This window comes from Phalaenopsis equestris, unplaced genomic scaffold (genome assembly GCF_001263595.1).
Source record: "Phalaenopsis equestris unplaced genomic scaffold, ASM126359v1 Scaffold000002, whole genome shotgun sequence".
Classification (NCBI taxonomy): domain Eukaryota; kingdom Viridiplantae; phylum Streptophyta; class Magnoliopsida; order Asparagales; family Orchidaceae; genus Phalaenopsis; species Phalaenopsis equestris.
In genome coordinates, this window is record NW_018164444.1 from 5,133,158 (window position 1) to 5,157,815 (window position 24,658).

The 24,658-nt window shown below is 34.8% G+C and overlaps 2 protein-coding genes across 4 annotated transcripts in view; one reads left to right on the forward strand and one right to left on the reverse strand.

Moving 5' to 3' along the window:
- The window catches only part of LOC110025737 (endonuclease MutS2), a 94,639-nt gene extending 80,910 nt beyond the window's left edge, over positions 1-13,729 (forward strand). Inside the window, exons 17-21 of one of the 3 annotated variants that reach the window (XM_020726372.1) lie at positions 3,682-3,785; positions 4,600-4,670; positions 11,447-11,712; positions 12,144-12,311; positions 13,575-13,729. In XM_020726372.1, the coding sequence (XP_020582031.1) occupies positions 3,682-3,785; positions 4,600-4,670; positions 11,447-11,712; positions 12,144-12,307 (605 nt within the window). In that variant the 3' untranslated portion in view covers positions 12,308-12,311; positions 13,575-13,729. Of the gene's footprint in view, positions 1-3,681; positions 3,786-4,599; positions 4,671-11,446; positions 11,713-12,143; positions 12,736-13,574 lie in introns of those variants that run through there. The other 2 variants (XM_020726379.1, XM_020726387.1) reach the window with 2 other exon arrangements.
- Positions 13,730-20,272: 6,543 nt separating this feature from the next.
- LOC110025766 (histone H4) lies at positions 20,273-20,750 on the reverse strand. The gene has a single exon (XM_020726419.1). It carries the CDS (start codon positions 20,716-20,718, stop codon positions 20,407-20,409), a length of 312 nt encoding a protein of 103 aa, XP_020582078.1. The 5' UTR covers positions 20,719-20,750; the 3' UTR covers positions 20,273-20,406.
- Between the last annotated feature and the right edge of the window lie 3,908 nt (positions 20,751-24,658).

Here is a 24,658-nt window from a genome sequence, read left to right on the forward strand (position 1 = left end):
GGATGTTACTTTTGAGAAACTGAAGTTGTGCACAGCTTTAATTGATCTTTTGGAGTGAAGACGGGGGCTTTGAGTTGCAAAGGTGGAGCATTCAAGTTTGAAGAAAAGAAGCCGCCGCCAGTGGAGGATTCATGTTTGAAGAAAATGACGACACAACCAGTGGAGGATATCAATTTGTGGAAGGAGATGTTGTAGCTTGTGTATCGGTCTCCAAGTGGGAGATTGCTAAGTATGGAGCCCGATAGAAACCGCTCCTGCCTCCCGCTGAGATCGCGAAAAGTCGCGATTCTTCACTGTTTCGCGAAAACCGCTGCTCTCACCTTCAGGATCGCGAAACGATGCTGCCACCCACCTCTTTTAAGTTGCGAACAAAAGAGAGCACAGTCTCCTTAAGTCACGACACAGCCTTTTCTGCTCTTCTTCGGTTTCCTTGGGATAGAGGAAGAGAAGTGCAAGGTGTAGTTCCTTGCGGTGAAGGAGGAAGAAAGAAGAAGAAGATTGTTCTCGTTTGACTTCTTCTTGGTGGCTTTTGGCAGAAGAGAAATTGAGTTTATTTCTCTTGTAAGTTTGTCTTCTTCGATGTATCTCGGTGTAGAATTTCTTCGGTGTATCTCCATGTAGAGTTTCTTTGGTGTATCTCCGTGTAGAGAGAGAATAAAATAGAGAGAAGAAGAGAGAGCAACGAAGTGAGAGATTCTTCTTGTAAGTCGAGACGATCGACTAGTGTAAATTCCTCAAGTAGTAAAATTCTTTACAAGTCCGTGCACGTAGGCAATTTGCCGAATCACGTAAATCTGTGTGTTCCGTTGTTTTATTGTTTTCTGGTGTGAATTTTCTTGTTATATTTTTCGCTTCATCAAAGATCATTTTTCTATTTTATTTCTATATATTACCACTACAAAATTATGATTGGAATTTTATTTGAACTTTAGTGCTAGATTGAAGGTACATCTTTTAGATTATTATATTTCCTTGGATTTTAGTGGAGCTGTATGATTTTTATTAAATAAATGCAGGTCTCACATGATAGTAATGTATGCTTTGAATGATGAAATGAAAATATAATATATATGAATGTTTATACGTGCATGTTCAGAGGAGTTCACCCTCTAATGGTATAGGTAGGGGATGTTAGTGTACCCACGATTATGGATATTTTTCTACCACCCCAGACAAATATGATAGTTAGCTCACTAACTGTTGTGCCGACGAGATAATATCGGTCAGGGGCGAGTAGACAAAGCTTACCATCCTTGACAATTATGATGTATAGATCACTAACTGTTGTGCTGACGGGATAATATCGGATAGGGGTAGATATTATTCTTTCCACCTTAGAAATTTATGATATTATATCACTAACCACTGTGCCGATGAGGCAATATCGGTCAATGCTATGTTAAGTTGTTTTGACGGTAATCTTCCAAGCAGATAGATATGTTTGTAAAGAATATAAAGTAAAAGTAATGTTAAAATTACAATAAAAATAAATGCATATAGAAGTTTAAATTATTTTTATTTAGAAAAGATCATTGATACATGCAATAGTTTATTCAAAAATTTCTTACAGAGATATGAAAAGACCAACATGTATATTGAGTTCTTTCCATTGGGTTATGTAGTTTAGAAGTATGATTTCTCCCATGTTATTTTTAGATAACTCGTGTTGTTTTAAATTTTTTTTTCCGATTTAAGCTTTTAATTAAGATGAATAGAAGAGGAGAAAATGTATATAATAGGTAAGAACAACAATTGGAAATGTACAAATGTTTACTTGCTAATTTTAATTATTTTTCCTTTAATGACTCTTTCATCAATATTTGAATATTTATTTAATAATGACAGAAATAGAAAAACAATGAATTTATTTTTAGTGTCCGACCGTCCGTTCCTATCTTGATTAATTTCAAGCCTCGGGTCGGGTTGTGACACAAGCTTAAGCTCAAGCCGAGGGTGGCTCGAGCTCGACTTGATCCATTTACACCCTAGTGTATGTAGTCTGATAGGATCAATGTGGTGCTCTTTTCCGGATATTCAAAGACCTCCTTCATCGTCCAACTTGCAGCAAATTGTTGTTTGCAGCAAAAAAACTACTATTATCTATTTCGGTTCATTGTTTTATTGTCTTTCAGGCCGGAATTTCAGTCGCCATCCATCTTCCCTGTGATGTAATCTCTCCTCCAACTCCCTCATACCTCTTTGTATTCCCAAACATCTTCCAGAAGCCCTAGAACGGTATCACTAAACCTAATATACCTCATAAAAAATGAATTTGAAGTTTTAAAAATGGGGTTGTTATTTTTTTTGAGCGAACAACCTCTCGTTGAATCTAGGAATTTTTTTTCCTGAAAATTTAGTGTTTACTTGAGTTGATACTACCTAATTTCATTTAAATTACGTTATTAATTAAATATCTTTATTGACCCAATTAACGCCTCATATTTAGTGCTAGTGTTTTTTATTACAATTAGAATTATAAGATAAATTAGAACATGCAAGAGAACTTAGGATCACATGTCACAAACCATTAAGTAGGTAACTTATTTTCTTTATTGTAAATAATAACTTCAAGAAGTAAAATCCAAATGATAATATAATGGTCAAATAAATTTGAAAACAAAAATTAACGGGAAGTTTGAACCGCACAAATGAACCAACAATTGTAATTTCATCATTACATGTAGAATTTCAGTTGTGCCAGTTGAACAAATTTTGGGAACACTAGGAAGCTAATGATACATTATGTTAGAAGAATTAGATAATGAAAATCACTTACCGAAGGTAAGAAATTTAGGTCTAGATAACATACCCAGAATTAGTTAATGACATTTGCACCGTAATTTAAAAATAAAAAAAATAAAAAAAAACAGATTTTCAGCTTGCGTATACAATGTTAAAAATTGGATAAATAAATTTTATTTAATCAAAGATATAAATAAAATGTGTCCCGATCATCTATTTATAGATTCCTCATCGTTAGATTAGTATAGATATGTTTGACACTCTCCTTTCAATTCTAGATTACCATTAAGTTCATACATCAATCTTCTCCACAATTCTCCAGCTGCAACAGACAGGAAGAATAAAAACTAGGCTTGAACAACGAAAGTGTGAAACCCCTGTAAAAGAAGCTGACGCAGTTATAGGGGAAGTAGCTTAGGCATAACATTTCGGGAAAACAGTAACGGGAATTGGGAAACTAGCTTTGGCATAATAGCACCGGATAGGTCGCGACGAAACTACTGCCTCAGGAATACAGTCTACAGTACCTCAACAAAAGGTGCAGAGTTCAGATCAACTTAGTGACAACTGGACACATCTCCTGTATTTTTCTGGAAAATTTAGATACATAGCGCAATTCTTATGTAATTACATATCTGACACCTAAACTTTCATTTTTAAATGGATGACGCTGTGGTACTTTAAACCTATGCACGAAAAGGTGTATTTCACTTTTAAAAAGTGGTGATAGTGTTTTTTTTAATTGATATTAAAAATTTGAGTGCTATATGCGTAAATATGAAAGTTTAGGTGCGAGACAAGTATATACATAAGAATTGTGTGCTACTTTTTTTTTTTTTCATACAATAGCTTAACGTGATTCGTGCTTTGGAAGTTTCACATTTAGTATTCACTATTCAAATATTTCATTTCCAGTAGTAATGGTGCTTTTGTTGTCAGGTCGTTCAAATGCTATTAATATTGCAGAAAAATTAGGACTTCCATATACTATATTGTCCGCAGCTCGGAGATTACATGGGGAAACTAGTGCTGAAATTAATGAGGTAAAATTTTTTTGCAACTTATAAACAATTTATACGCCTATCATTGTTTGAACTGTTGCTAAGGACCTGCAGTTGTCTGAGGCAGCTGCTCTTTTTTTCAGGTTGAAGTCACTAAAGTACTTAGTACTTAAATTATGATTCTCCTTACCATGTCATTTCCTATACTTAATGGCTTTTGTCATGGTTTCTTAACCCATATATTTTTTCTGCATCTTTTTTATTGGTCTAGTACTATGAAAAGCTTTAGGGGTATTACATGCATACCACAATTCTCTCATGTATTTATCCATCGACCACCAAAATATTTGTATTTACATGCATGGCAATCAAATCCTTAACATCACATAAGAAATACCACAATTGCTGTCTTTTTAAATGTATACCTTTTCATGCATAAGTTTACCACACCAAGTTGTTTTATTGAGCCTAATATAATTGTTTGATCATGTATTTTAGGTTATCTTGCATATGTTTGTACCTGGAACTTAGTCTTTAGGATGCACATATTTTGCTCTATAATTCCTGAATCTGCCTTAGTTATGTTGCTTCGTTCTCTTTTCTTTCTTTGTGAAAGGAGTATGATATGAAAAAAAAAAAAAGAGTCAGTATGACATGGCTTGAATGCCGGCAAAAATAATTGAGCACTTAACTGTTTACTCATTACGTAACATTCAACAACCATCAATGGAGAATAATTCATAAAGTTTATCCCAACTAATGGGAGATGATGGATCACTTTATGGAGGTGTGCTTGGCATGTTTAGATGTGTTCTTGTGTTGCATTAATTACTTAATTTCCTTTTTTTTAGTGCAGATTATAATTGATATGGAGAGTTCTAAACAAGATTTTGAGCATCATCTTGATGAGGCAGACCATTATTTGATGTAAGTTTGCATGTAATTGATTAAATTAGCAAACAATGCTTATGACATTTTTAATCATATTGGTACAATCAATGATTCAATTCACAATCAGGTGTCTTTTGTTACTTATTTTCATATCTTTTGTGAGAGATGGAAGATAACGTATATTTGGAAGGAATATAAAAAATTTCTTAGTTCTGCAGGCTAGGAGTTGAATTTCATGAGTAGAAGGTTCAGTATACAAATAGTAGGAGATGTTTTGTTTATGATTTCCTTCTTTTTTTCTCTCTTTTTCAAGTTCATGATATCATATTGATTCTATTGCCGAGTGAACTTCCTTCTTTAGGTTTTTGCTGAGGTATTCCTTTCTTTTGCCCTAATTCTTGTAGCTGTGCAATTTAAGTTCAAGTATCCAAAGTCAATGCATTGTTTGAGTTCCCTCGTGAGTTGTTTTTTTATGTCTTATCTACCTGTGAAATGCTTGTGATTAGTTCGTTGTTTCTATTTTTAATTATGCTAGCTTGTTGATTACTTGGCTGATGCCTTTATTAAATTGGATTAATTTTAATTTTTATCATTGCTTGGTTCCTGTAATTTGCCTGTCATAATCTCCAGGTATTTTGACGTAGAAGGAATGTCTTTTGGAAATTTAGATATATATATATACATATATATATATATATATATATATATATATATGAAAAGCTCCAGGGCTGATTTTATTGAAATAGGAAATGATACATAAATGTTGTATGAGAAGAGCCCAAAGGAGACACTCTACCATACGACACTAATTCCAAAAAAAAAAAGATATAGATAGACTCAATAAAATGTAAAACAAATTTAAAACATACAGAAAACAAGTAGCTAGGGACGAGCCAGTTTAGTCCTGCCTCTTCCTCTAGTTTTAGGAGCTGAAATAGATAACAAACTTTGAAGAGTCGTATCATCGTCAGGAGTCACCAAAGTATCATCCATTAAGTTTCCAAGTTGGAGTGAGCCCCCAGCCTTCTTCTTCCGCCGAGAAGTGTAAACATGTCATTCTTCATCGGAAGACTGACTCGTGTGATTCTTGATCTAATTTGATGTTAGCACCGCAGTAGGAGGAAAGACAGTCGTTGCCACCGCGATAGGTTCCAATACATGTGAAGTGTGTATTGTACCTCTGCACCTAATGCTACCTGAATAGGAGTTGCGAGGCTACCTGATTTTCAGTTCGAACATTATCCGTTGTAGTATGGTCAGGAGAAGGAATCTCAGGGGCAGACACCAACTCCTGTCTTGTGGTAATTCCTTCCTCAGGTTGGTTGTCATCAGATTTGTTGGGAGCGCATTCAGGCACATGTGATGCACTAATAGTGTGTTCCTTTTGATTATTGGTTCTCAACTGTGGGTGCAATCTGAAACATTTCTTCTGCGGGTGTCCAAACATCTTGCAGTGCTTGCAGTAGTATAGTTTTTGTTCCATAATGATTTTTTGTCAATAACCATTGTGAGCAGATTTAAGTCATACTTCTTCTACATCTGGTAGTGTAATATCTCATTCAATCAAAATCCTTGCAATAGAGGGTCTTCAGAAATGAACTGTAAGTTTACTTGCAAAGGTTTTTCAAGGATAGTCTTAATTGCATATAAGATAGGTAGGTCAAAGAAATGAAGCTTTAGTTCAGGTAATGAGAACCAGATATGTGCAATTGGGGGTTTTTGATTGGGATCAAAATTGGGGGTCCATTTGAGCAATTTCGTATGTTTGCCCTCAATTGTGATGAATTTCTTTGAGAAAATCCTCGTGTAAGCATCTTTTGTGCTCGGCCGTATCATAACATGTCTTTCGTCAAAATGACCCACCTGTCAATCCCCAACCAGTTTGAAATCTTCAAATACCTTCTTGATGATCTCCATCTTAAGGCAACCTAATTGGAACTTTCCTGCATTTTTCTTTACTTTTTTTATGAGATTGCAATCTGCATTTCCAGCAATAGAATCATGGTAAATCTGCGGGAATACCGCACTATCTGTGAGTTGAAAAGAGGAGCTGCGTTTGTGAACCACTGTAGCATAAGAGGATTTGGCGGGGTTATCACCGGTGAGGGCGGCGACGTAGGAAAGCCCTGAGGCCATTAACGCAGCCAGTGTCAACCTGCAGCACAGTGAGAAGCTGCACGAGTGTCGAATGGCTCTGTCGCAGACCGGGCGGCTCTATTGTAAAGGAGGCGCAGTAGCGTGCAGCTCTGTCACAGAAGTCGCAGAGGAGACGCGGCAGCGGGCGGCTCTGTCGCAGAAGCAGACCGGGCGGCTCTGTCGCAGAGGAGACACAACAGAAGGAAGTTGTTGAGCGGTCGAGCGGCTCACAAGACGCAGCAGGAGCAGCTCTGTCGTAGACGAGACGCAAGCACGACCGCAGCGCTGCCGCCAGATGAGACGACACGAAAGTGGGCAGACGAAGCGAAAGACTAGGGTTCGCCATGGGGCGCATGGGTGGAACCCTAGCAGAGCGGAACGGCGACATGGACCTCGTCTAAAGGGAGAGAATGACTTTTGTATATTATATAGTTTATTTTATAATTAATTTCATATTTTTAAAATATTTGTGTGTGCAAGCATCTCCTAAATTCTCTCTTTCTCGTGGCCGGTCATCACAATTTTGAGCAAAATGTGAGGGCATTTTAGACTGCTTTGATTTTTTAGGCACACACAATGGTTCATTTAGCTAAATGAGTAATGGATTCAGGACATTTAGTCAACTATTTATGAAAACATATGCCTTTATGCATGGTCGTCACGTATGATCAGCGACTTGTGGAATCATCTACGGAGGTTGGCAGGATAGTTTGGAAAAATTTAAATGGAGAATACTGCATTAAAAATTTGTGGAAATAGCAATTCATAATCATGCAATGGTAAGTTGTATCCAACAAGCTTTTAAAATACTAGCAGAGCGGAACGGCGACATGGATCTCGTCTAAAGGGAGAGAATAACTTTTGTGTATATATATATATATATAGTTTATTTTATAATTAATTTCATATATTTTTTAAAATATTTGTGTGTGCAAGCATCTCCTAAATTCTCTCTTTCGTGGCAGCTCATCGCAATTTTGAGCAAAATGTGAGGGCATATTAGACTGCTTTGATTTTTTAGGCACATCACAATGGTTCATTTAGCTAAATGAGTAATGGATTCAAGACATTAAGTCAATTTTTTATGAAAATATTTGCTTTTCTGCATGGTCGTCACATATGATCAGCGACTTGTGGAATCATCTATGGAGGTCGGCAGGATAGTTTGGAAAAAGTTAAATGGGGAATACTGCATTAAAATTTTGTGGAAATAGCAATTCATAATCATGCAATGGTAAGTTGTATCCAACAAGCTTTTGAAATACTAGAGAACACGGCTTTTTTATGTATATTCCGACATCATGGATATACATTTACACTTGAAATTCACTAGGAATTAAAAACAAACAATCAATGCGTATGAATTGAACTCTCAAGGAACACAGACTTCATATTTAGATATTTACCCTTTTTTGAAAATTTTAGATCTGATGAATTAATCATTTGATATATATCACCAATTAAGAGTAATCTTCATACCGGAGTTAACCCAAACCACAATAGAAATGCGAATATTATTGTTGAAATTTGAAAGAGATTACGAATAAAAAATTTTGACAATCAGTAAATAACAACACACAATTTAAAAAGACACCTTATGATGGTGAAAGTGGAGAATGGCGGCGGGACAACGGGTAGAGGGGTTTTTTGGGGTTTACAGTTGCAGCTAGGGCCTAGAATGGCGTGGCTGCAGCATTAGTCAATTGGGATGAGGGCGGTTGCAGCAGGATGGCAAGGAAGGGGTGGAGGTAGCGGGCTGGGAGGCTAGAGGACTCACGACAACAGATCGGAAGGGGAAAAAAGGGGGGGACGCCTCGCTGCAATGGGTATGGGTGTTGTAGGAGTGGCGAAGGCAGCAGGAAGTGGGGGAAAGGGATGGCAGCAGGGAAACGAGGGAAGGGGGACCGCGGAGGGGAGTTGGGGAAGATAAATATCTCTGCGAGATCGACTTACAGGTGGAGCACCCGTCGAACTATTGGAGAAAATCACCAGTCGGGTGAGTTACAGCCAGACTATCTCCTTGCCTTTGAATATAACCCTAGAAGGGAAAACAACCTTGACTGCTGGCTTGGACATAAATCTAAAATATAGAATTAATCAAAAGCTAACCTTAAGCATGCAGAAACACAAATATATAATAGTTAGGAAATAAAATAACAAATAGAGGCTTCCCCTTTGGGCGGCAACCAAAAAAGGAAGGGGGGAGAAGCAGCAAACAAAAAGGGCTAGGAGGCCTTTGGTCGTACTTCTCGCCTTCTGGGAGCGAGAGACTGACCGGTCTAGCCTCCTACCGGTATTGGGACACTCTCTACTGAACCAATCGGTCAGTTTAGCCAGTCCCCTAAGCCCCGCTTTAGTCTCTCGGGGATGGGGGAGCTTCAATTTCATCCGTCGAAGCTTCTAGTTCTTTGTCTGCTGACTTAGCCGCATCTGGATCCCGCTGTCGATTGTACTGCCGCCCAATGCACATGAGGATTTTTCTCTGCTTACAAGCATACTTCCATATTGATTCACTCCTCTAGGGATCTACTACTGAATTAAACTGGGCCTGCGTGTCTCCCCTATTATGCTGAATACTTCCAAAGTAATTCACGGTCAACTCAACCCAATCTGAAGTGAGAATAGCCTTAACTGCTCTGAACGGTGGTGGCCATGGTGGTAAGATATAGATTGTTTGGAGCTCATGTCTCAGTCCTATCTTCTTATGTTGTCACCATAACTAGTCCATTTTTTGTGAAGGAATATATGTTTCTGAATCTGTGATGTTGAGTTCTACGGTCAAATTGCCACCATCTCCCCAACAAAACTCCGTTAGGTACCTCCGGTCAATACTGACCCTGTTCTCCTTTGGCTGCATTAGAGAATATGGCTAGGAGTACCTCCAAGTCATGAGACCTAATTTCTCATCCATCTGCTTAGATGTCACATTCTTTTTGCTCTCTTCATCAACAATGAGACTGCATGCCTTTCCGTTCATAGTACAGCGAGTGTGGAATATATTTTGGTGAAGCCACTATGGATCCCTTATATCCTCGGTCTATAGGACCCTTCGAATCACGAGCGTCTCTCCTTCGTCCAGTAGAAGATGATATACCTCACCTTATTCCTCTGTTGTCTCCTCGTCGCCGAATTCCTCCACGACACCCTACTCAATAAAATATGCAACTCGGCTCTTCAGGCAGCTACAAGCGATGTGTCCGCCCAAATCTGTGGCATTATTTGATGGGGATTGCAGCAGTGCGCTACTTTTCTCAGGCTCTTCTCATCGAGGCGGCACTATCCTCATCCAAACCAAATTTCTCAACTCCTTGAGGTGTGCTTTTGTTGGTGTCTTCAACTGTGGATGTCTGCCTCACTATCGAGCGTAATCCCCCCTCGGTTTCATCATCCATCTCTGCAATTCTCTGTTAGAGATGATAGATCTCTTTGTATCTCTTTGATGGCATGGCTACGGTCTAGGATTTGGAGGTAAAAGAGGGTGTATGAGACTAATTGAAGGTGTAGAAAATTTTTTTTGGGATTGCTGATTTTGAAAATTAGCAAAGGGAATTTAGGGTTAGGTCAAAATTTAGCTATGGTTGGTGGGTGTTATGAAGGAAAATTTTTGGTGGAGGTGGCTTGGGTAGGTTCGGATGCTAGGAAATCCTAGGATAGAACTAGGGTTAGGCTAGCTATGATGACAAATAATATTGAAGTTAACCCAAACTACAATAGAAATGCGAACATTATTATTGAAATTTGAAAGGAGTTACAAGCAAACACTCTTGACACCCTAGACAGCCCTCCTGCAGCTGTTCTTGCTACTTCTTTGTTGTCCGGACTCCTTGGAAACAACTGTCTTGTTGTTTCCATCTTCTAGCCATCTCCTTGCCATTATTCCGGAGTTCCAAATCCTAACCGACACAACCTACACCCTATGCTCTAGTACTTTCTATTGCTATTTCATTTCAGTTGGTTGTTTTGGTTTAATTTTTAGCTCCTGTAAAATTACCAGTGATTGTATTGCTTCTCTTCACCTTATTTCCATACTGATTCCGGTATCAGCTTTGTCCTGTAATTGTCATTTAGTATAGTGGGCCCCATAGGGAATCAATTTTCCATTTTTAAATTGGAGCCCTTAGTTTATTTCCTGCATTTCAATTCATCGGAGTTTTCACTTGCTTAGGAGCGTTTGAGAGAATTCTGAGTGTCAGGGAGGAAATTTTGTTCATATTTGTGGGCAAACTACTCAACTACAGGATGTTTTGCTCTTACACGCATGTAAGTTCGTTGATCCCCCGTAAATTTTTTTCAGGTATAGTTCTATGTTTGTCTTATTCGCTTTGCACTATTTAATTTTCATGTCAGTATTCTGTAATTTTAGGTTTCATTGGCCTTTACATACCTACCGCCCAATTCCTATGTATTAACATATCAATTTCTCAAACTTCAATATTTACATACAGACAACCTGATTTTTATGCTTTTGGCATAAGTTGGGTGGTATGTACCTAAAAATTGAAGTTTGAGTGGTTGATATGTTAATTCGTAGAAATTGGGTGGTAGGTATGTAAATCTCCCTATTTTATTTTGGCATTTAAATCCAAATCCTTTTTTTTTCTTTTATTCCCTTTTCCAAAATCATCGTTGATTTATCTTTTTTTTATCTGTTTTGATCATTATTTTTTTTCATATAGGTTATCTAGACGGCTTCATCAAGATTTGTTGATGGCAAGAGAAAGGATCACTATGCACAGCAGTATTCAGATAAAAAGGAAGGCAAACTCAGTTTCAGAATTCGCTGCAGTGGCACGCTCAATTATCCATACAAAATTGCAGCAACATCGTGAAACTGCCGTAGAGAAGAATATTGAAGACCGAAAACAAAAACCCAACTTGATTGCATCATCTAACCGTTCTGTAGGGCAAACAAAAGGTCCAGACATCGGCAGAACTTCTCATGGTAAGTATTATGCCCAACCATTTCAAATTTTTTTATGTTATCTATAAAGTGCTCAATAAACGTGCATAAAGGCTTCATCTATGTGTCTCTTAACTCAAATATTTTTTCAAAGGAATATTATCAAAGCCAATCAAAATGTTTTTATCATATATATGTTTTGTTTCTCATTTTCTCCTTATATTTTAATTTAATTTTGATCTTGGCATTATCGAAATGAAATCTTTTTTTTTTTCCCTCATAATTCGGTCTAGTCAAAGCCGAATTGAAAACCAAACTATATTACAATTCCATTTTACTTATGATTTCATCAATTTGATTTCACCTATAATTTGGTTTGGTTCAATTTGTTCGACAAATCCATCAACCAAACCGACCGAATGCAGACCCTACCGCTAATTTGCATTTCCTTGCTCCTTTTTTCTGCCTATCAGATAAGCTGCTCAGAATCCCTGAGTTGGGGGAGACAATTGTTGTGCCCTCATTAGGCAAGGAGGCAGTGGTTTTGGAAGTGTTGGCTTCCAAAGGAGAGATTCTTGTGCAAGCCTCTAACATCAAGCTGCGGCTAAAATTGAAGGATATTGTTGCTTCAGTATGAACAGGTGAAGCTGTCATTCACTGTACATCTTTTACAACTATGCCCCCATACTTTTTATAATTATTTGAATTCATTGCTTTTATGGTTCAAGGATTCGTCATCTCCCGTAAATTAATTGCCTTGCATTATCATGTGTAATTCATGCTAGCCCAAATTTTAGTGAGGATGAGTTTTAAATTATTTAGTTTGCTTTGAGATGGGTGAAATATGCTGTATATTTGCGTTCATACAAAAATAAATCAAATATAGAAAAGTGGGCATGCACTGAGGTTGAAACAAGGGTAAAGAATGTAAATTCAAAAGTCTCGCCTTCTGTTTTTCAACATAGCATTTGTACAGTACTAGAGGAAATATTGCTGTTGTAAATAATGAGGTGCGAATGTCATTTTTTGTTAATTTCATAGTCATATAATATTGCGAAGGTTTTATATATTTAAAAAGATTAATTTGTGGTGTATGTTTATAATTCTCATATTTTTCAATTTAGCACTTGGTTTGATAAATGAAATATGTTATAGCTTGTTTAAAATTCTCATATAGAGTCTGTTTAGGGCAATCTTTTGTTGGGGTATGGTGGTAGAATTTACATACATACCACTTAATTTTTATGTATTTACATATCTAGCATCTACAAATTTTATATATACAATTACAACACTTTAGTGTCATAAAACTATGCAAAATAAAAGAAGTATTTTTATTTTTAAAATATAAATAATTTAATATCTTTTAATGTGATATTAAAGATTCAAAAATTATATATATATATATATATATATATGAAAATTGGATATTAAAAATGTAAATATATAAGAATTATGTGATATGTACTCTAATCCTACGGCCCCGATTGTGCTCTCAGGTGTAAAAGTCCGACGGATACAACGATAGCGTTTGTCATCAGCTTTTACAGACGTAGGATTAGATTGTCAAGTACATGTTTTAAGATTCACCGGCTTTTACAGCCGTAGGATAAGATTAGGGTAGTTTTGACATTTAACCAGAGCCTCATCTGCCGCTAGGGTTTGCCTGGCGTTATCTTCCTCGGCTATATAATCCTTCCCCGACCTTCTTCGATTCAGAACATAAGTTTTCTTTTTCCGATTTCTATTTCGATATAGGTTTTGAGCTGTGGTTTTGTCCTGCTTTGCTCTGTTTTGCTCGATTTGATTATTTCTCATCGTTTTTATTTCAATTTCGAAGCAACTTTGTAGATATTTTATTTAATTTTAATATTGGAAATGAGGTTTATTGAGCAAAAATTCAGGCAGCCCCTTGGCCGGTTGGAGATGGCGAAGGAGGTGTTGTTTTGCTCGCAAATCAAAGCAAAGCTTTTGCTCTTCAGATTCGCTGAGAAGTTTGGGAGAGATTACACTTTCTTCTTCTTCTCTGATGCGGCTCTAGTAAGCATTAGTACATTTTTAGTTTTCCCGCCCTAAAAACTGAAAATTCCATCGTCTTCTTCTTTGGTGTGCTTTCTTTTTTTATAGAAATATGTTTAGCATCAAGAAAATATAAATATTGAACGCCATGGATGATTAACGTTGAAAATTCGTGTCCTCTCAGTTTTGTAGAAGTAGGTTTTGGCTGCAAGTAGGATTTAGGGTTAGTCGGGTTTAGTAAATCCGTTAAATTCATTTTGCTGCTGGGTTTAGTAAATCCTAAATGTTGAATCTAAGCCAAATTTTGAGAGCTTAAATTCTAAAATTTATAAATCTGCAGAATCAGTGTTTAATCAGAAATTGTCTGGGATTCACGCTGAAGGATTACAACAAATTATGAGAGAGTAGGACAGGAAAAAATATTACATCTAGATGACCTAAGTATTGTAATGTTATTAAAATAACACAATAATATTACCAACAACACCTAATTACTGAAACTATTTAATTACTATCACCCACATATGAAATTGCATCAGAATTCCTGACATAATATTTTCTCGGTAAAGCGATGAATACTAATAAATAGAATTAATTAGTGTCTATTCTTCATAAAATATTTCTCTTATTTATACAAGTTAAGAGTATAATGGAAATATACATTTTTACCCCGATTTATAAGAGGTATGCATTTTTACCCCGGTTTATAAGAGGTCTAAGGGGCTCTGCCGTTTTTAGCCTAATTGACTTGATTAGCATGTTGTTGCTTGTTTGGCCACGTGGACCTCACGTCCTCCTTGTAGTGGATCATCAATTGTACTCTATCCCTTGGACAGTTAGATCTTTTTAAGATTAGTGCAAACAAATTATATATATATCGTATATATAATTTAATTTGTCGAGATTGTGCACCTTTTGTTTCTATTTCTATTATAGAAATTATAGAAATAGAAAAGAAAAATACATCAATGTAAAAAAAATGCAACTGGTTAAATACATCGTCTTCTTGAAATAGACAACTCGTGCACACTCCCTTCCTAAAGAAAATCAATGCACACAGAAATATGTTTAAATATATTAGATTTGTTGCTAAAATATCGGTATTCATATGCTCTCCCCTTATAAATATGTGGGTTATATTTTTTCATATTATATATATATATATTAGTACAAATAAGAGAATTTAATGCAAAAATAGATCACATTTAATTTTAATTAATGATTTAATTATTGGACTTCCTTCATTTTAGTGTGTTTGATTTCTAAATAGGGTGTGATGAGACTCATTTACATTCCTAATTTGCTCTGAGTCTTTATTTCTTTGTGTCAGGCAGATTTCAGTTTTTAGGTGTTGTGATGGAAAACTATTGAAGTCTTGGGTTGATATTTCCGCCAAGAGTTTGATTCTTTAAAAAACTAGAAGGCGAAATTGAGTAGTGTGTGAGGTGAGGAAGAAGGTTGTCTTAAAGATGAATAACATTGTGTTCCCATTGTCAGATAAGGTTGGGTCGTATGATTCGATCTTCGGCATAGCACAAAGGAATGCTCAATAGATCGGTTAGACCTCAAGCTTTTGTTGCAGATCAAGACCTTCTGACTAACCAAGATACTCAAAAATCTTTTGAGGTTCTATCAGTTTCACCGGTCCTTGCTTGTGAGCCTGTCATATCATTTATGATATCTCAGTTGAATTAGATATTTGGGTACAAAGGGCATTTGCTTGTTTGATTTTTCAAGTTTTTTTTCTTCTACGTTGATTCTTGGTGCAATAATCTCGCTCAATAGATCTAGAGGAGGGTCTGAATGGGGCGCTAATGATCGTGGGCCAAGTGCTGGGTGAAGGTGGTTAGCTCTCGAGCAAGGATGGCTACAATGGGGAAATTGATCACCCTAATAATCCTTTTGAGATATGCGAGGAAACTCTTGATGGGTTCCAGACATCCAATGGCTCGACGTGTGGGCAAAATTAAAAGTTCCTCAACTTGGTCGGTATGGATCTGGCAAGTTGAGGAAATGTGTGAGTTTTTGGCTTGTAAGGAGGTAGAGGATATTCGCCATGCACTGTTAAATGTTCGGGAGAAATACATGCTCTTTAAGGCGCATGCCAAGTCAGATCAATGAGTCTCTTTAAATCTTAAAGAGGAGTTTTTGTGTAGGAGGTTTGCTCGACCATGGCGCCTCTCGACTGAAGTGATGTTTGATCCTCTTGTAAAATTTTTTTGCCGAAATTAATTCATAATCTATTTGTTGTAATTCAAATATTATTTATACAAAAAAAATTATTTAGGTTTGGGTGGCATGTATATATTTGACTATAAGTTTGTAATAATGTAATTTTACTAGTTTTATTTTTTAGTCACAAGTGCTAACAATTTAGATTAGTAATTTCACTAATATACATAGGTCTTAATAATGGAGGAGATGCTTCACTAATATATTTTATTTTACCCTACTAATATGGTGGATCTCCATATTAATTTTAATTAAAACGGTATTTATCAAAAATAATTAAAAAGAAGTAAGGGTTTTTTTTTCCTTCAAAATTTAAAATTATAGTTATTTTCTTTATAGAAATGATTAACTTTTGGGAAAGTAGTGTTAATCATTTTTAAAAATATGAAAATTTAATAAAATAATTATTAAAATATAGAACATATTTTTTAAGTATTTACACTTTTATTTTAAAATTTTAAACTTTATTTTTTTCAAAAAAGTTGCTCATTATTTTATTTAATAAAAAAGACTAAGATTAAAGAATATTTTTACTTTTATTTTAGAATTTTAAAGTTTTAGATATTTCTTTATATAAAATGTAAAATTTTTGAAAAAAAAAAGTTTGAATAAATAAAAAAATATCAAAATTTCACTGACTAATTGAAAAAACAATTAATAATTGTTTGTTTGCCTAAAACTTTTTTTTACTAGTTACTTTTTTTTTAATTTTTTTAACTTAATATTTTAATATAAATAATATTTTTAATTTGTTAATTAATTTTTTTATTCATGAGGAGATCGTATCTGGACGTTAATTTGAAGGTAATTAATAATAATTAAAGTTTGGCAAGAGGTGCTTTACGTAGAAATGCATTGTGAAGGTATTATAGCTTAACTTCTTAGGGTATGTTTAAAACAGCTTGTGCGTTTCAGGATAAGCAGTTTATCTTGAAATATGGCCAGCGGGTTGAACGCGGGGGTCAACTCGAGGTCTGCGTTTAGTGTAAAAAACATAAATGCGGCAGATAACGTTTTCAAAAACGCACAAATCAAACGGTTTTAAAAATGCCGCCGCACTTATAAGCTGCCCTAAACAGACCCTAAAGCTTGAAAAGTTTCAAATTGTACGTTATTTTAGAAAAGAAAAGAGAAAAATTTACATACGGACCACTCAATCAATGTGCACATACCTATTTAACACTTAGAATAAGGCCGATTATTCATCTTCAAGCTCAACAAATTAGTATGTCTCAACATGACGAGAATTCATCTTGGTAGTGAATAAAAAACAACTCAATATTATTATTATAGTTGATGCTTTCTAGAAAATGGATTATCATTGTGATGTTAAGAGTAATGGATTATCAATTTAGCATAGCACGAAAATTCAGTACACATTCGGATAAAAAAAAATAATTAGTGGTGATAACAAAATTTTTTTACATGCAAAACCTGTAAAAAAAATCATGAGCTCTAGCTTAATTGTAAAAATTTATTATAAGTTGATTATAGAGATCTTGTGTCTCACATGTGAGAAAACGCTATAAAGTCTTTTGAATTATAACATCAACGTGTTGATGAACTTCTTGCAAGGAATGGGCAACAATTGACAATGATCGGTGGTGGCTCACAAGTAGTGATTGAAGGCGTTGAGCGGTGACACGAGTGGTGCTGGACTTCACCTTATTCTCAAAACTTCAAGCTCTTCCCCAAGCTTCAAACTTTCCTCCCCTCCCAATAGAGGGGTGAGGCTTCTATTTATAAAGTCACGGTCGTAATTAATGATGGAATCTAAATCGCTTTAATCGAACTATCCAGAGAGTTTCATTTGATCATACGACGTTTGATGAGCATTTGAGTACATTAAGGATATCAGAATTAAGCAAATTTAGGCTCGTTGGATCGTCTTGTAGAGACGCTCGATTCAAATGATAAAATTTGAATTCGTCAGATTCGACGTCTATTAGACCTCTCAAATGTGTTCAAAAAGCTTCCAAAATAGGCTTAATGGCTTGATTGGGGCATGATTTAACTCAGATTAAACGAATTTGTTTTTATTAGTCTTTATCGTCAAGTTGGTAAATTTGACTGTAAGTTTGTTAAAATTGGAGTTTTAGATGATTTTTAATCAAAATTTAAATATCTTGCCTAAAAAGGTGTATCATGATCTGTGCAACATCTCGAGATTCATGTTGGATATTAGAAATTGATTCAAATTGTATTAGTTTTATAGTGGCAATATCTAGTACTACAATTTGGGAATGTGAGCTAATTCCACTCTCGAAAATGAGGTCATTTATTATACCCCTCATACATGTATCTTTGTAATTTTTCAATTGTTTGATTTAACATTTGTATATTACGATGATGTGTCTATTTGTATGTCTTTGACGTTACGTTTAAGGTTGTTGTGACTTCTCAATCAAGTGAAATTATGCAATTAAAGAGCACTTGAACTTTATAAAAAAGAATTATGTATATTTTCATACTCATGCTTTCTGAGATTGGTATTCACTTGAATGTGTATCTTTTGAGGTCTGTACATTCTTAAGTTTATGCCTTCTAAGAGCTTGAAATGCGTCAATTCTTTTTGAGGTATTTGATGTATCCATGCATCCTCATACTTTATAACATTTTGAGATCTTTGATATATCTGTCTCTTAAGGTTTATAGTCTTCCAATATATTTGATGTACTTATGTTTTATAAAGCTTGTAGCCTTCTAAAATAAGTTTATGCCTTCCAATATTTGTGCATACATCCTATCAAGTAATGCCACTTATGCTAGACTTCCAAGGGGAACGATAGCTTCCCATTGAGTTTTATCTCTTGGATGACTTCCACGAATATCATATCATCCCATCAAGTCTTGTCTACCGCTTGACTTCTCAAAGAGACTTTTTATACTAAAACATTTGGTCAAAAAAATATAAATTTTCATTGATATGACAATTTAATTTAAAGCAACATGAAAATTTTAATAGAATAAAATTAAAAGTTTAGAGGTCAATTTTTTCCTCAAATAAAATAATTTGAAGTTGTACTTCTCAATCAATAACCGGAATGAAATTCAATTTGTTACGTTGTTTCTATCAACTATAAATTCATCAAATTCGACATCAATCAAACTTTCCAAAATATATCTAAAAAAACTTCCATAAACAATTTAACGACTTAATCAGAACTTAATTTAGCTCAAATTAAACTAATCTTAGATCATTATGTCTGCCTTTGTCAAACCAATCAATTTGATTATAAATTTACTAAAATCAAATCTCTATATTACTTTTATTCAAAGTTTTAGCATTTTTTACTTTAAAAGGTGAATCAAGATACAGGCAACGTGTGTCAAATATTGGAAATTTATTCAAAACATTTCAATAGAAGAGGAATAGGAATTAATAACAATAAGATAGGGGTATCTTGACAAACAAGGCATCAATATACTCTTCCAAAAGAAAAATTAGAAAATCCTAGACAGTTGAATTATGTTTAAAATGACTTCTATCATAGGCACTTGAATTGGAGTTTCGAACAAACGCTATTCAATGAATTCATAAATCACTCAATAAATGACAACCTGCTCAAGCTTAGAAATTAAGGTTAAGAATTCGATTAACTAAATGAAAAATAAATTTTGTAAAAGTTACAGGTCATGTAAGAATTTGATTGTTTGATCGGATTGATCTTCAAATTAGTCAATCTAATGGCAATTGCAATCTTCGATCTAAAATATAGAACAAATTACAATTTTGTTAAAATTATGCAATTCAAATAAAATTTAACTTGATTTAAACAGTTAAACTACAAACAAACCGAATATTAATTACTTGCTAAAGTTTTATGATGAATAAGCATTATGAATTACATACCTGATAGGGAGAATATTGATTTCGTTGCAACAAAATGAAAAATCTGGAAAAGGATCATATAACAGAGAAGCGAAGAGATCAATGTTTTGAAGGGGACAGACAGAAAAAGAGACAACAAACAAAAAGGCTAGTGAGACAGACAAAATGCATGCAGGAAGGAGAACAATTAGATGCTGCTTGGCAACTTCAGAGATTTAGTTCAGTAGGATTTACTAAATCATGTAAACATGGATTAAGCACAACCTTAGATTAAATCCTAAAAAAAGTTTTAACTGTTGTTTGGCATAAATAGTGTTATAAATTTAGTATTAACACAATGGATTTGATTTTTATATGAGATATATAATCCAACAAGTACTATAAATTATAACAAATAGCTTAATGAAAAATAAATACCGGCAACATGACGATCAACTCTTTAGCCAAAAAATCTTCCATATGCCACGATTTCGTGCATCTCGAGTTTAAAAAAAAAAATCAACAGAAAAATGTCAGAAATGAAGCGAAAGTGTTCTTGCTCAGAAATCCATTTGATAGAATAACAACATAAAAAAGGCAAACAAATTTAACACAAAATGATATCCATTACACGAAATGGGGAGAACCTAATCAGATCTTTGAAAACAAAAACTCTAACCACCAAAGCCATAGAGAGTACGACCCTGGCGCTTGAGCGCATAAACGACATCCATGGCGGTTACGGTCTTCCGGCGGGCGTGCTCCGTGTAGGTGACAGCATCGCGTATGACATTTTCGAGAAAGATCTTGAGGACTCCACGGGTTTCTTCGTAGATGAGACCACTGATACGCTTCACACCGCCACGGCGAGCTAGGCGGCGAATCGCTGGCTTTGTGATTCCCTGAATATTGTCACGCAGAACCTTTCGGTGCCGCTTGGCTCCTCCCTTGCCGAGCCCCTTTCCTCCCTTTCCTCTACCCGACATCCCTCTTGCTCTCGCTTTTCTCTGTTCCTGTCTTTAGGGTACTGCAGGAATCTGTCATCTTATAGTATTTTGCCAAAGCACTTTCAACCGTTGGATGTATTAGTGATCCGCGTGTAGATAAGTCCTTATATCACGACCGTTGGATGGATAAAGCTTACGTTTTATTGGACGAAAGAGCAGGAACAAGATTTCGGTCTCATTAAAAATATGACCGGCTTAACCTTTTTTTATTAATCACCGAATCTATTTAATATAACAATGTAACGATTCTAATTTAAAATATGAATTTAATATTTTAAACACTCGAAATTTTCACTATGTTAATATAATACAAAAATTAATAAAAATATTATATTTAAAATAAATAATTAATATATTATAGTAATTATTTTGAATGTTTGGCATATAAAAATCTATTATTTAAATTGATTTAATATGATTACACATAATGATTAGGTTATTTAATTTTTATTAATTATACATTCTATATATTAATTATCCCATGAGTAGCTATTTCATATTTATTGCCACTGAAATTGCCTCTTCTCATGATAGTTTTTTTCTTAGGGCATTTACGAGCATAACACCAAACACCCAACCCCTATCTGTTTACATGTCTAACATCTAACTTTTACTTTATATTTATAAACTTGCTTCTTTTATAGTACATTAAAAATTAGAAAAGAAAGTTACATACAGACCACACGAATGGTGGAGGAGGGGATTAGCCTAAGGCCCCCTCTCATTTTTCGTCAGGCTCCCATTTTCCCTTGATGGGGGCTCTCTCTCTTCTGCTTCGACTAGGGTTGAGCAAAAGCTCTTGGGGAGAGCTTGGAGAGGCTTTGGAGGAGGCTTCTTGGTGAGCTTGGAGAGGCCAATGAAGAGGGCTTCAAGGAAAGGAAGGCCAAGAGAGCTTGCCTGCCCGACTCGGTCGACCCACTACTTTGCATGGTGCATGCTATTTTAAAAGTATAAAAATTGATATTTTTACTATTATAGTATTATCCGCCTACTTTTAAAGTTATGTCATGTGTGAAATTATGATGTTAGTCTGATTTGCTATGAAGTTATGTTGAGAGTTATTTATTCTTTTGAGTATGTAATTGTCGAGAATCTTATGGTGTTCAAGCATATATCGTTTTCAGGAGGAGAGCTTCATGTTTGGATTAGGCGAATATGGCTAGTGTGAATGTGATTAGTGGTTCTCTCTCACTCTAATGAATATTATTTGTAGAGTGAAGTAATATGTTCCCCTCATTATAGTGATGTAACTTTGTTTTATTATTACAGAAAGGTAGTTTGTTTTGAAAAACATGTTAGTAGAGAGATCAAGAATGTCAAACTAATAATGAGATAAGTAACAATATCTCCAAAGTGACAATCATTTCTTCATATATGTTATATCAATGATTTGAATTTGGAGTTGTAATCAATATTTTTATTCAAGAGGTTATGAGTAGTAATACAAACTTGGGGTTCTTCTTGATGATCTTTAAGTCGCTTTTTTTTAACATATACAAGATTTCTTTCTTTATAGGTCCCCAACCTTCTTATAGTGGATGATTATGTGCAATTATTTATGTTGACTCTGGGTCTTTAGTTTTTTATTTACTTACTATTTCTATCACTAATAAATTCCAATATTTTTAATAAGCATTTAATTTTGTAATTTCAGGAAATATGAATTGAAGAATTTCAAATACTTATGGAGTTTTGTGTTTGATACGCTATCAATAAATTTTCATCATCTTGCATGGATCTCAAGGCACAACACGAAGCTCGATGTGACTTTTTAATCAAAGAATATTCAAATTTCGATTAAAAATTATACAAAACTTTGATTTCATTAAATTGTGGTCAAACAAGCCTACTTGGCGAGACAAACCCAAGGGTACCAAAATTGGTATGATATGACTCAACTCAAGCTATTTGAAAGCTTTAAGTACATAATTAAAAAATCAAACAGATTTCAAATATGAGAAGCTTATAGTTGAATTGCATGGCTCGGTGAAACTTCCAACGAGCTCGACTTTGCTTTTTTTTTATATGATTGGGGCACTTAAATATTTAACAGACACTTTATAATCTAGGGAATCTCTCTAGGTCGTTCAATGAAGCGATATGAATTTCTTTCTTATTTTTAGAGATGTCTCTTCAACACTGTATAAATAGAGCCCTACCCTCTCTTGAGAGGGGATTTAAATATGGAGCCAAAAGAAGACCAAAGCTTGTAAAAGAAGGAACTGAAGCTCAACACGTCCCTACATCGAAGATTTGCCAAATTTATCCTGCTCCTACAACCCTAATTATCGTCGACCACTGATACACCTAAAATATATAGTGTTTTTAGATACATTTTTATACATATTTTTGAGATATTGCACTTTAATGGAAGGTATTTGTGTGTTTTTCTTTCAAGTACAAGTAAAAAAGGTGAAAAATGCTAAAAGAAGTTAGAAATGATCAACTTTGGAGCAAAAATATGAAAATTGTGTTAAAGTGTTTTGGCGCCTAAGCGTCAGATCCGGCGTTTAAGCACCGGTTAAACAGAGAAGGCTGAGCCTAAGTTCCAGAGGCCCTGCGCTTAAGCGCTAGAGGTAATTATTTGGTTGTTTTCTTCATTTGGTCGAATTTTGAAGAGATATTTGAGGCACCTATTGGCTAAACAGGGTGGTTATGATCACTAGGAACAAAAACATTATTAAAAGACTTGTGAAAGGATGCATCCTTTGGAGAATACATCAAATTTAGACACATTTTGAAGAGTTATCACGACACCTCTTAGAGATTTATAAAATAAGAGAGTTTTTACACTTGAAGAGGGGTGCTTGAAGATGGAGAGAGTGCTGGAGTCCTGAGAAGAAGATCGTGGAGAATCTTGAGGAGAGATTCAGGCACCACAAAATTTACTTTTTCATTGTGTTTTTAGTTTTATTTTGAGAGTTAAGAGTGTTGTAAAAGAGAAGAGATTCAAAGTTACTTCAAGAGTTTGGTGGAGGATTTGAGATAAGTTTTTATCTTTTGTTTTAAACTACTTTTGATTTTAATCGAGACTTCTTGTTCGTTTGACAATGATTTCTACTTTTAAACTAAAGTGTGATTTTGTTTTCTCCACGAATTCTGAGTAGTTTTCTTTATCTTTCTCCTTAAAATGATAAGTAATTAGATTTTGAATGGAAGTTGTGGAGAGTATTTATCTTTAATGTTGGAAGAAGTTGTGATGATTTAAATCCATGAACTTCATTTACCTCTTGATTTGGCCTATCCAGATGTTAAAATTTGTTGTGAAAACATGTAAGAGACGGGCTGGTATTGTCTCAGTCAACAATTGGAAAAAATCACATGAGGTTGTATGAATGAGAATGTAATTCATATAATTTAGTGCAAATAAATAAAGAAATAATCATTGAAGGGTGTAGAGTTAAAGGACTTTAAAGTGACAGCTTAAAGCCCCCCAACTTGGTTTATTGTTTTAAGTTCTGATACGAGATGTTATCCCCCAAATGAAGGGAATCAATGAAACTCTAGCGTGAGAGCTGGTATCTTCCATGCCTAACCGATCTTCAGAACTATTCAAATTTTAAATTAGACAATATTTTTTATTACATCTCTAGTAAGGGTAAAAAATATAATTGCTCATATTTGGCACAACACAATTTACATACTTCCACAATAGAATTCCTATACTTATTACTGATATTTCCTATACTTATTACTGATTCATGATAAGGAGAAAGATATTTATCAAATTTAGTGCTTTTCTTTTACATAAACTCAAGTTATCTTTTTAATTATTTATGTTATGTAAAAATATCAAAAATATCAAAAAGATTTGAATTTTAATACTACGAAAATATTTGTAGTTTAAGGGCCTGTTTGGCGCAGCTGCTGATTCTCAGCTTTTCAGCTGCAGCTGCGCCGCCCCCGGGAGCAGCCGGAG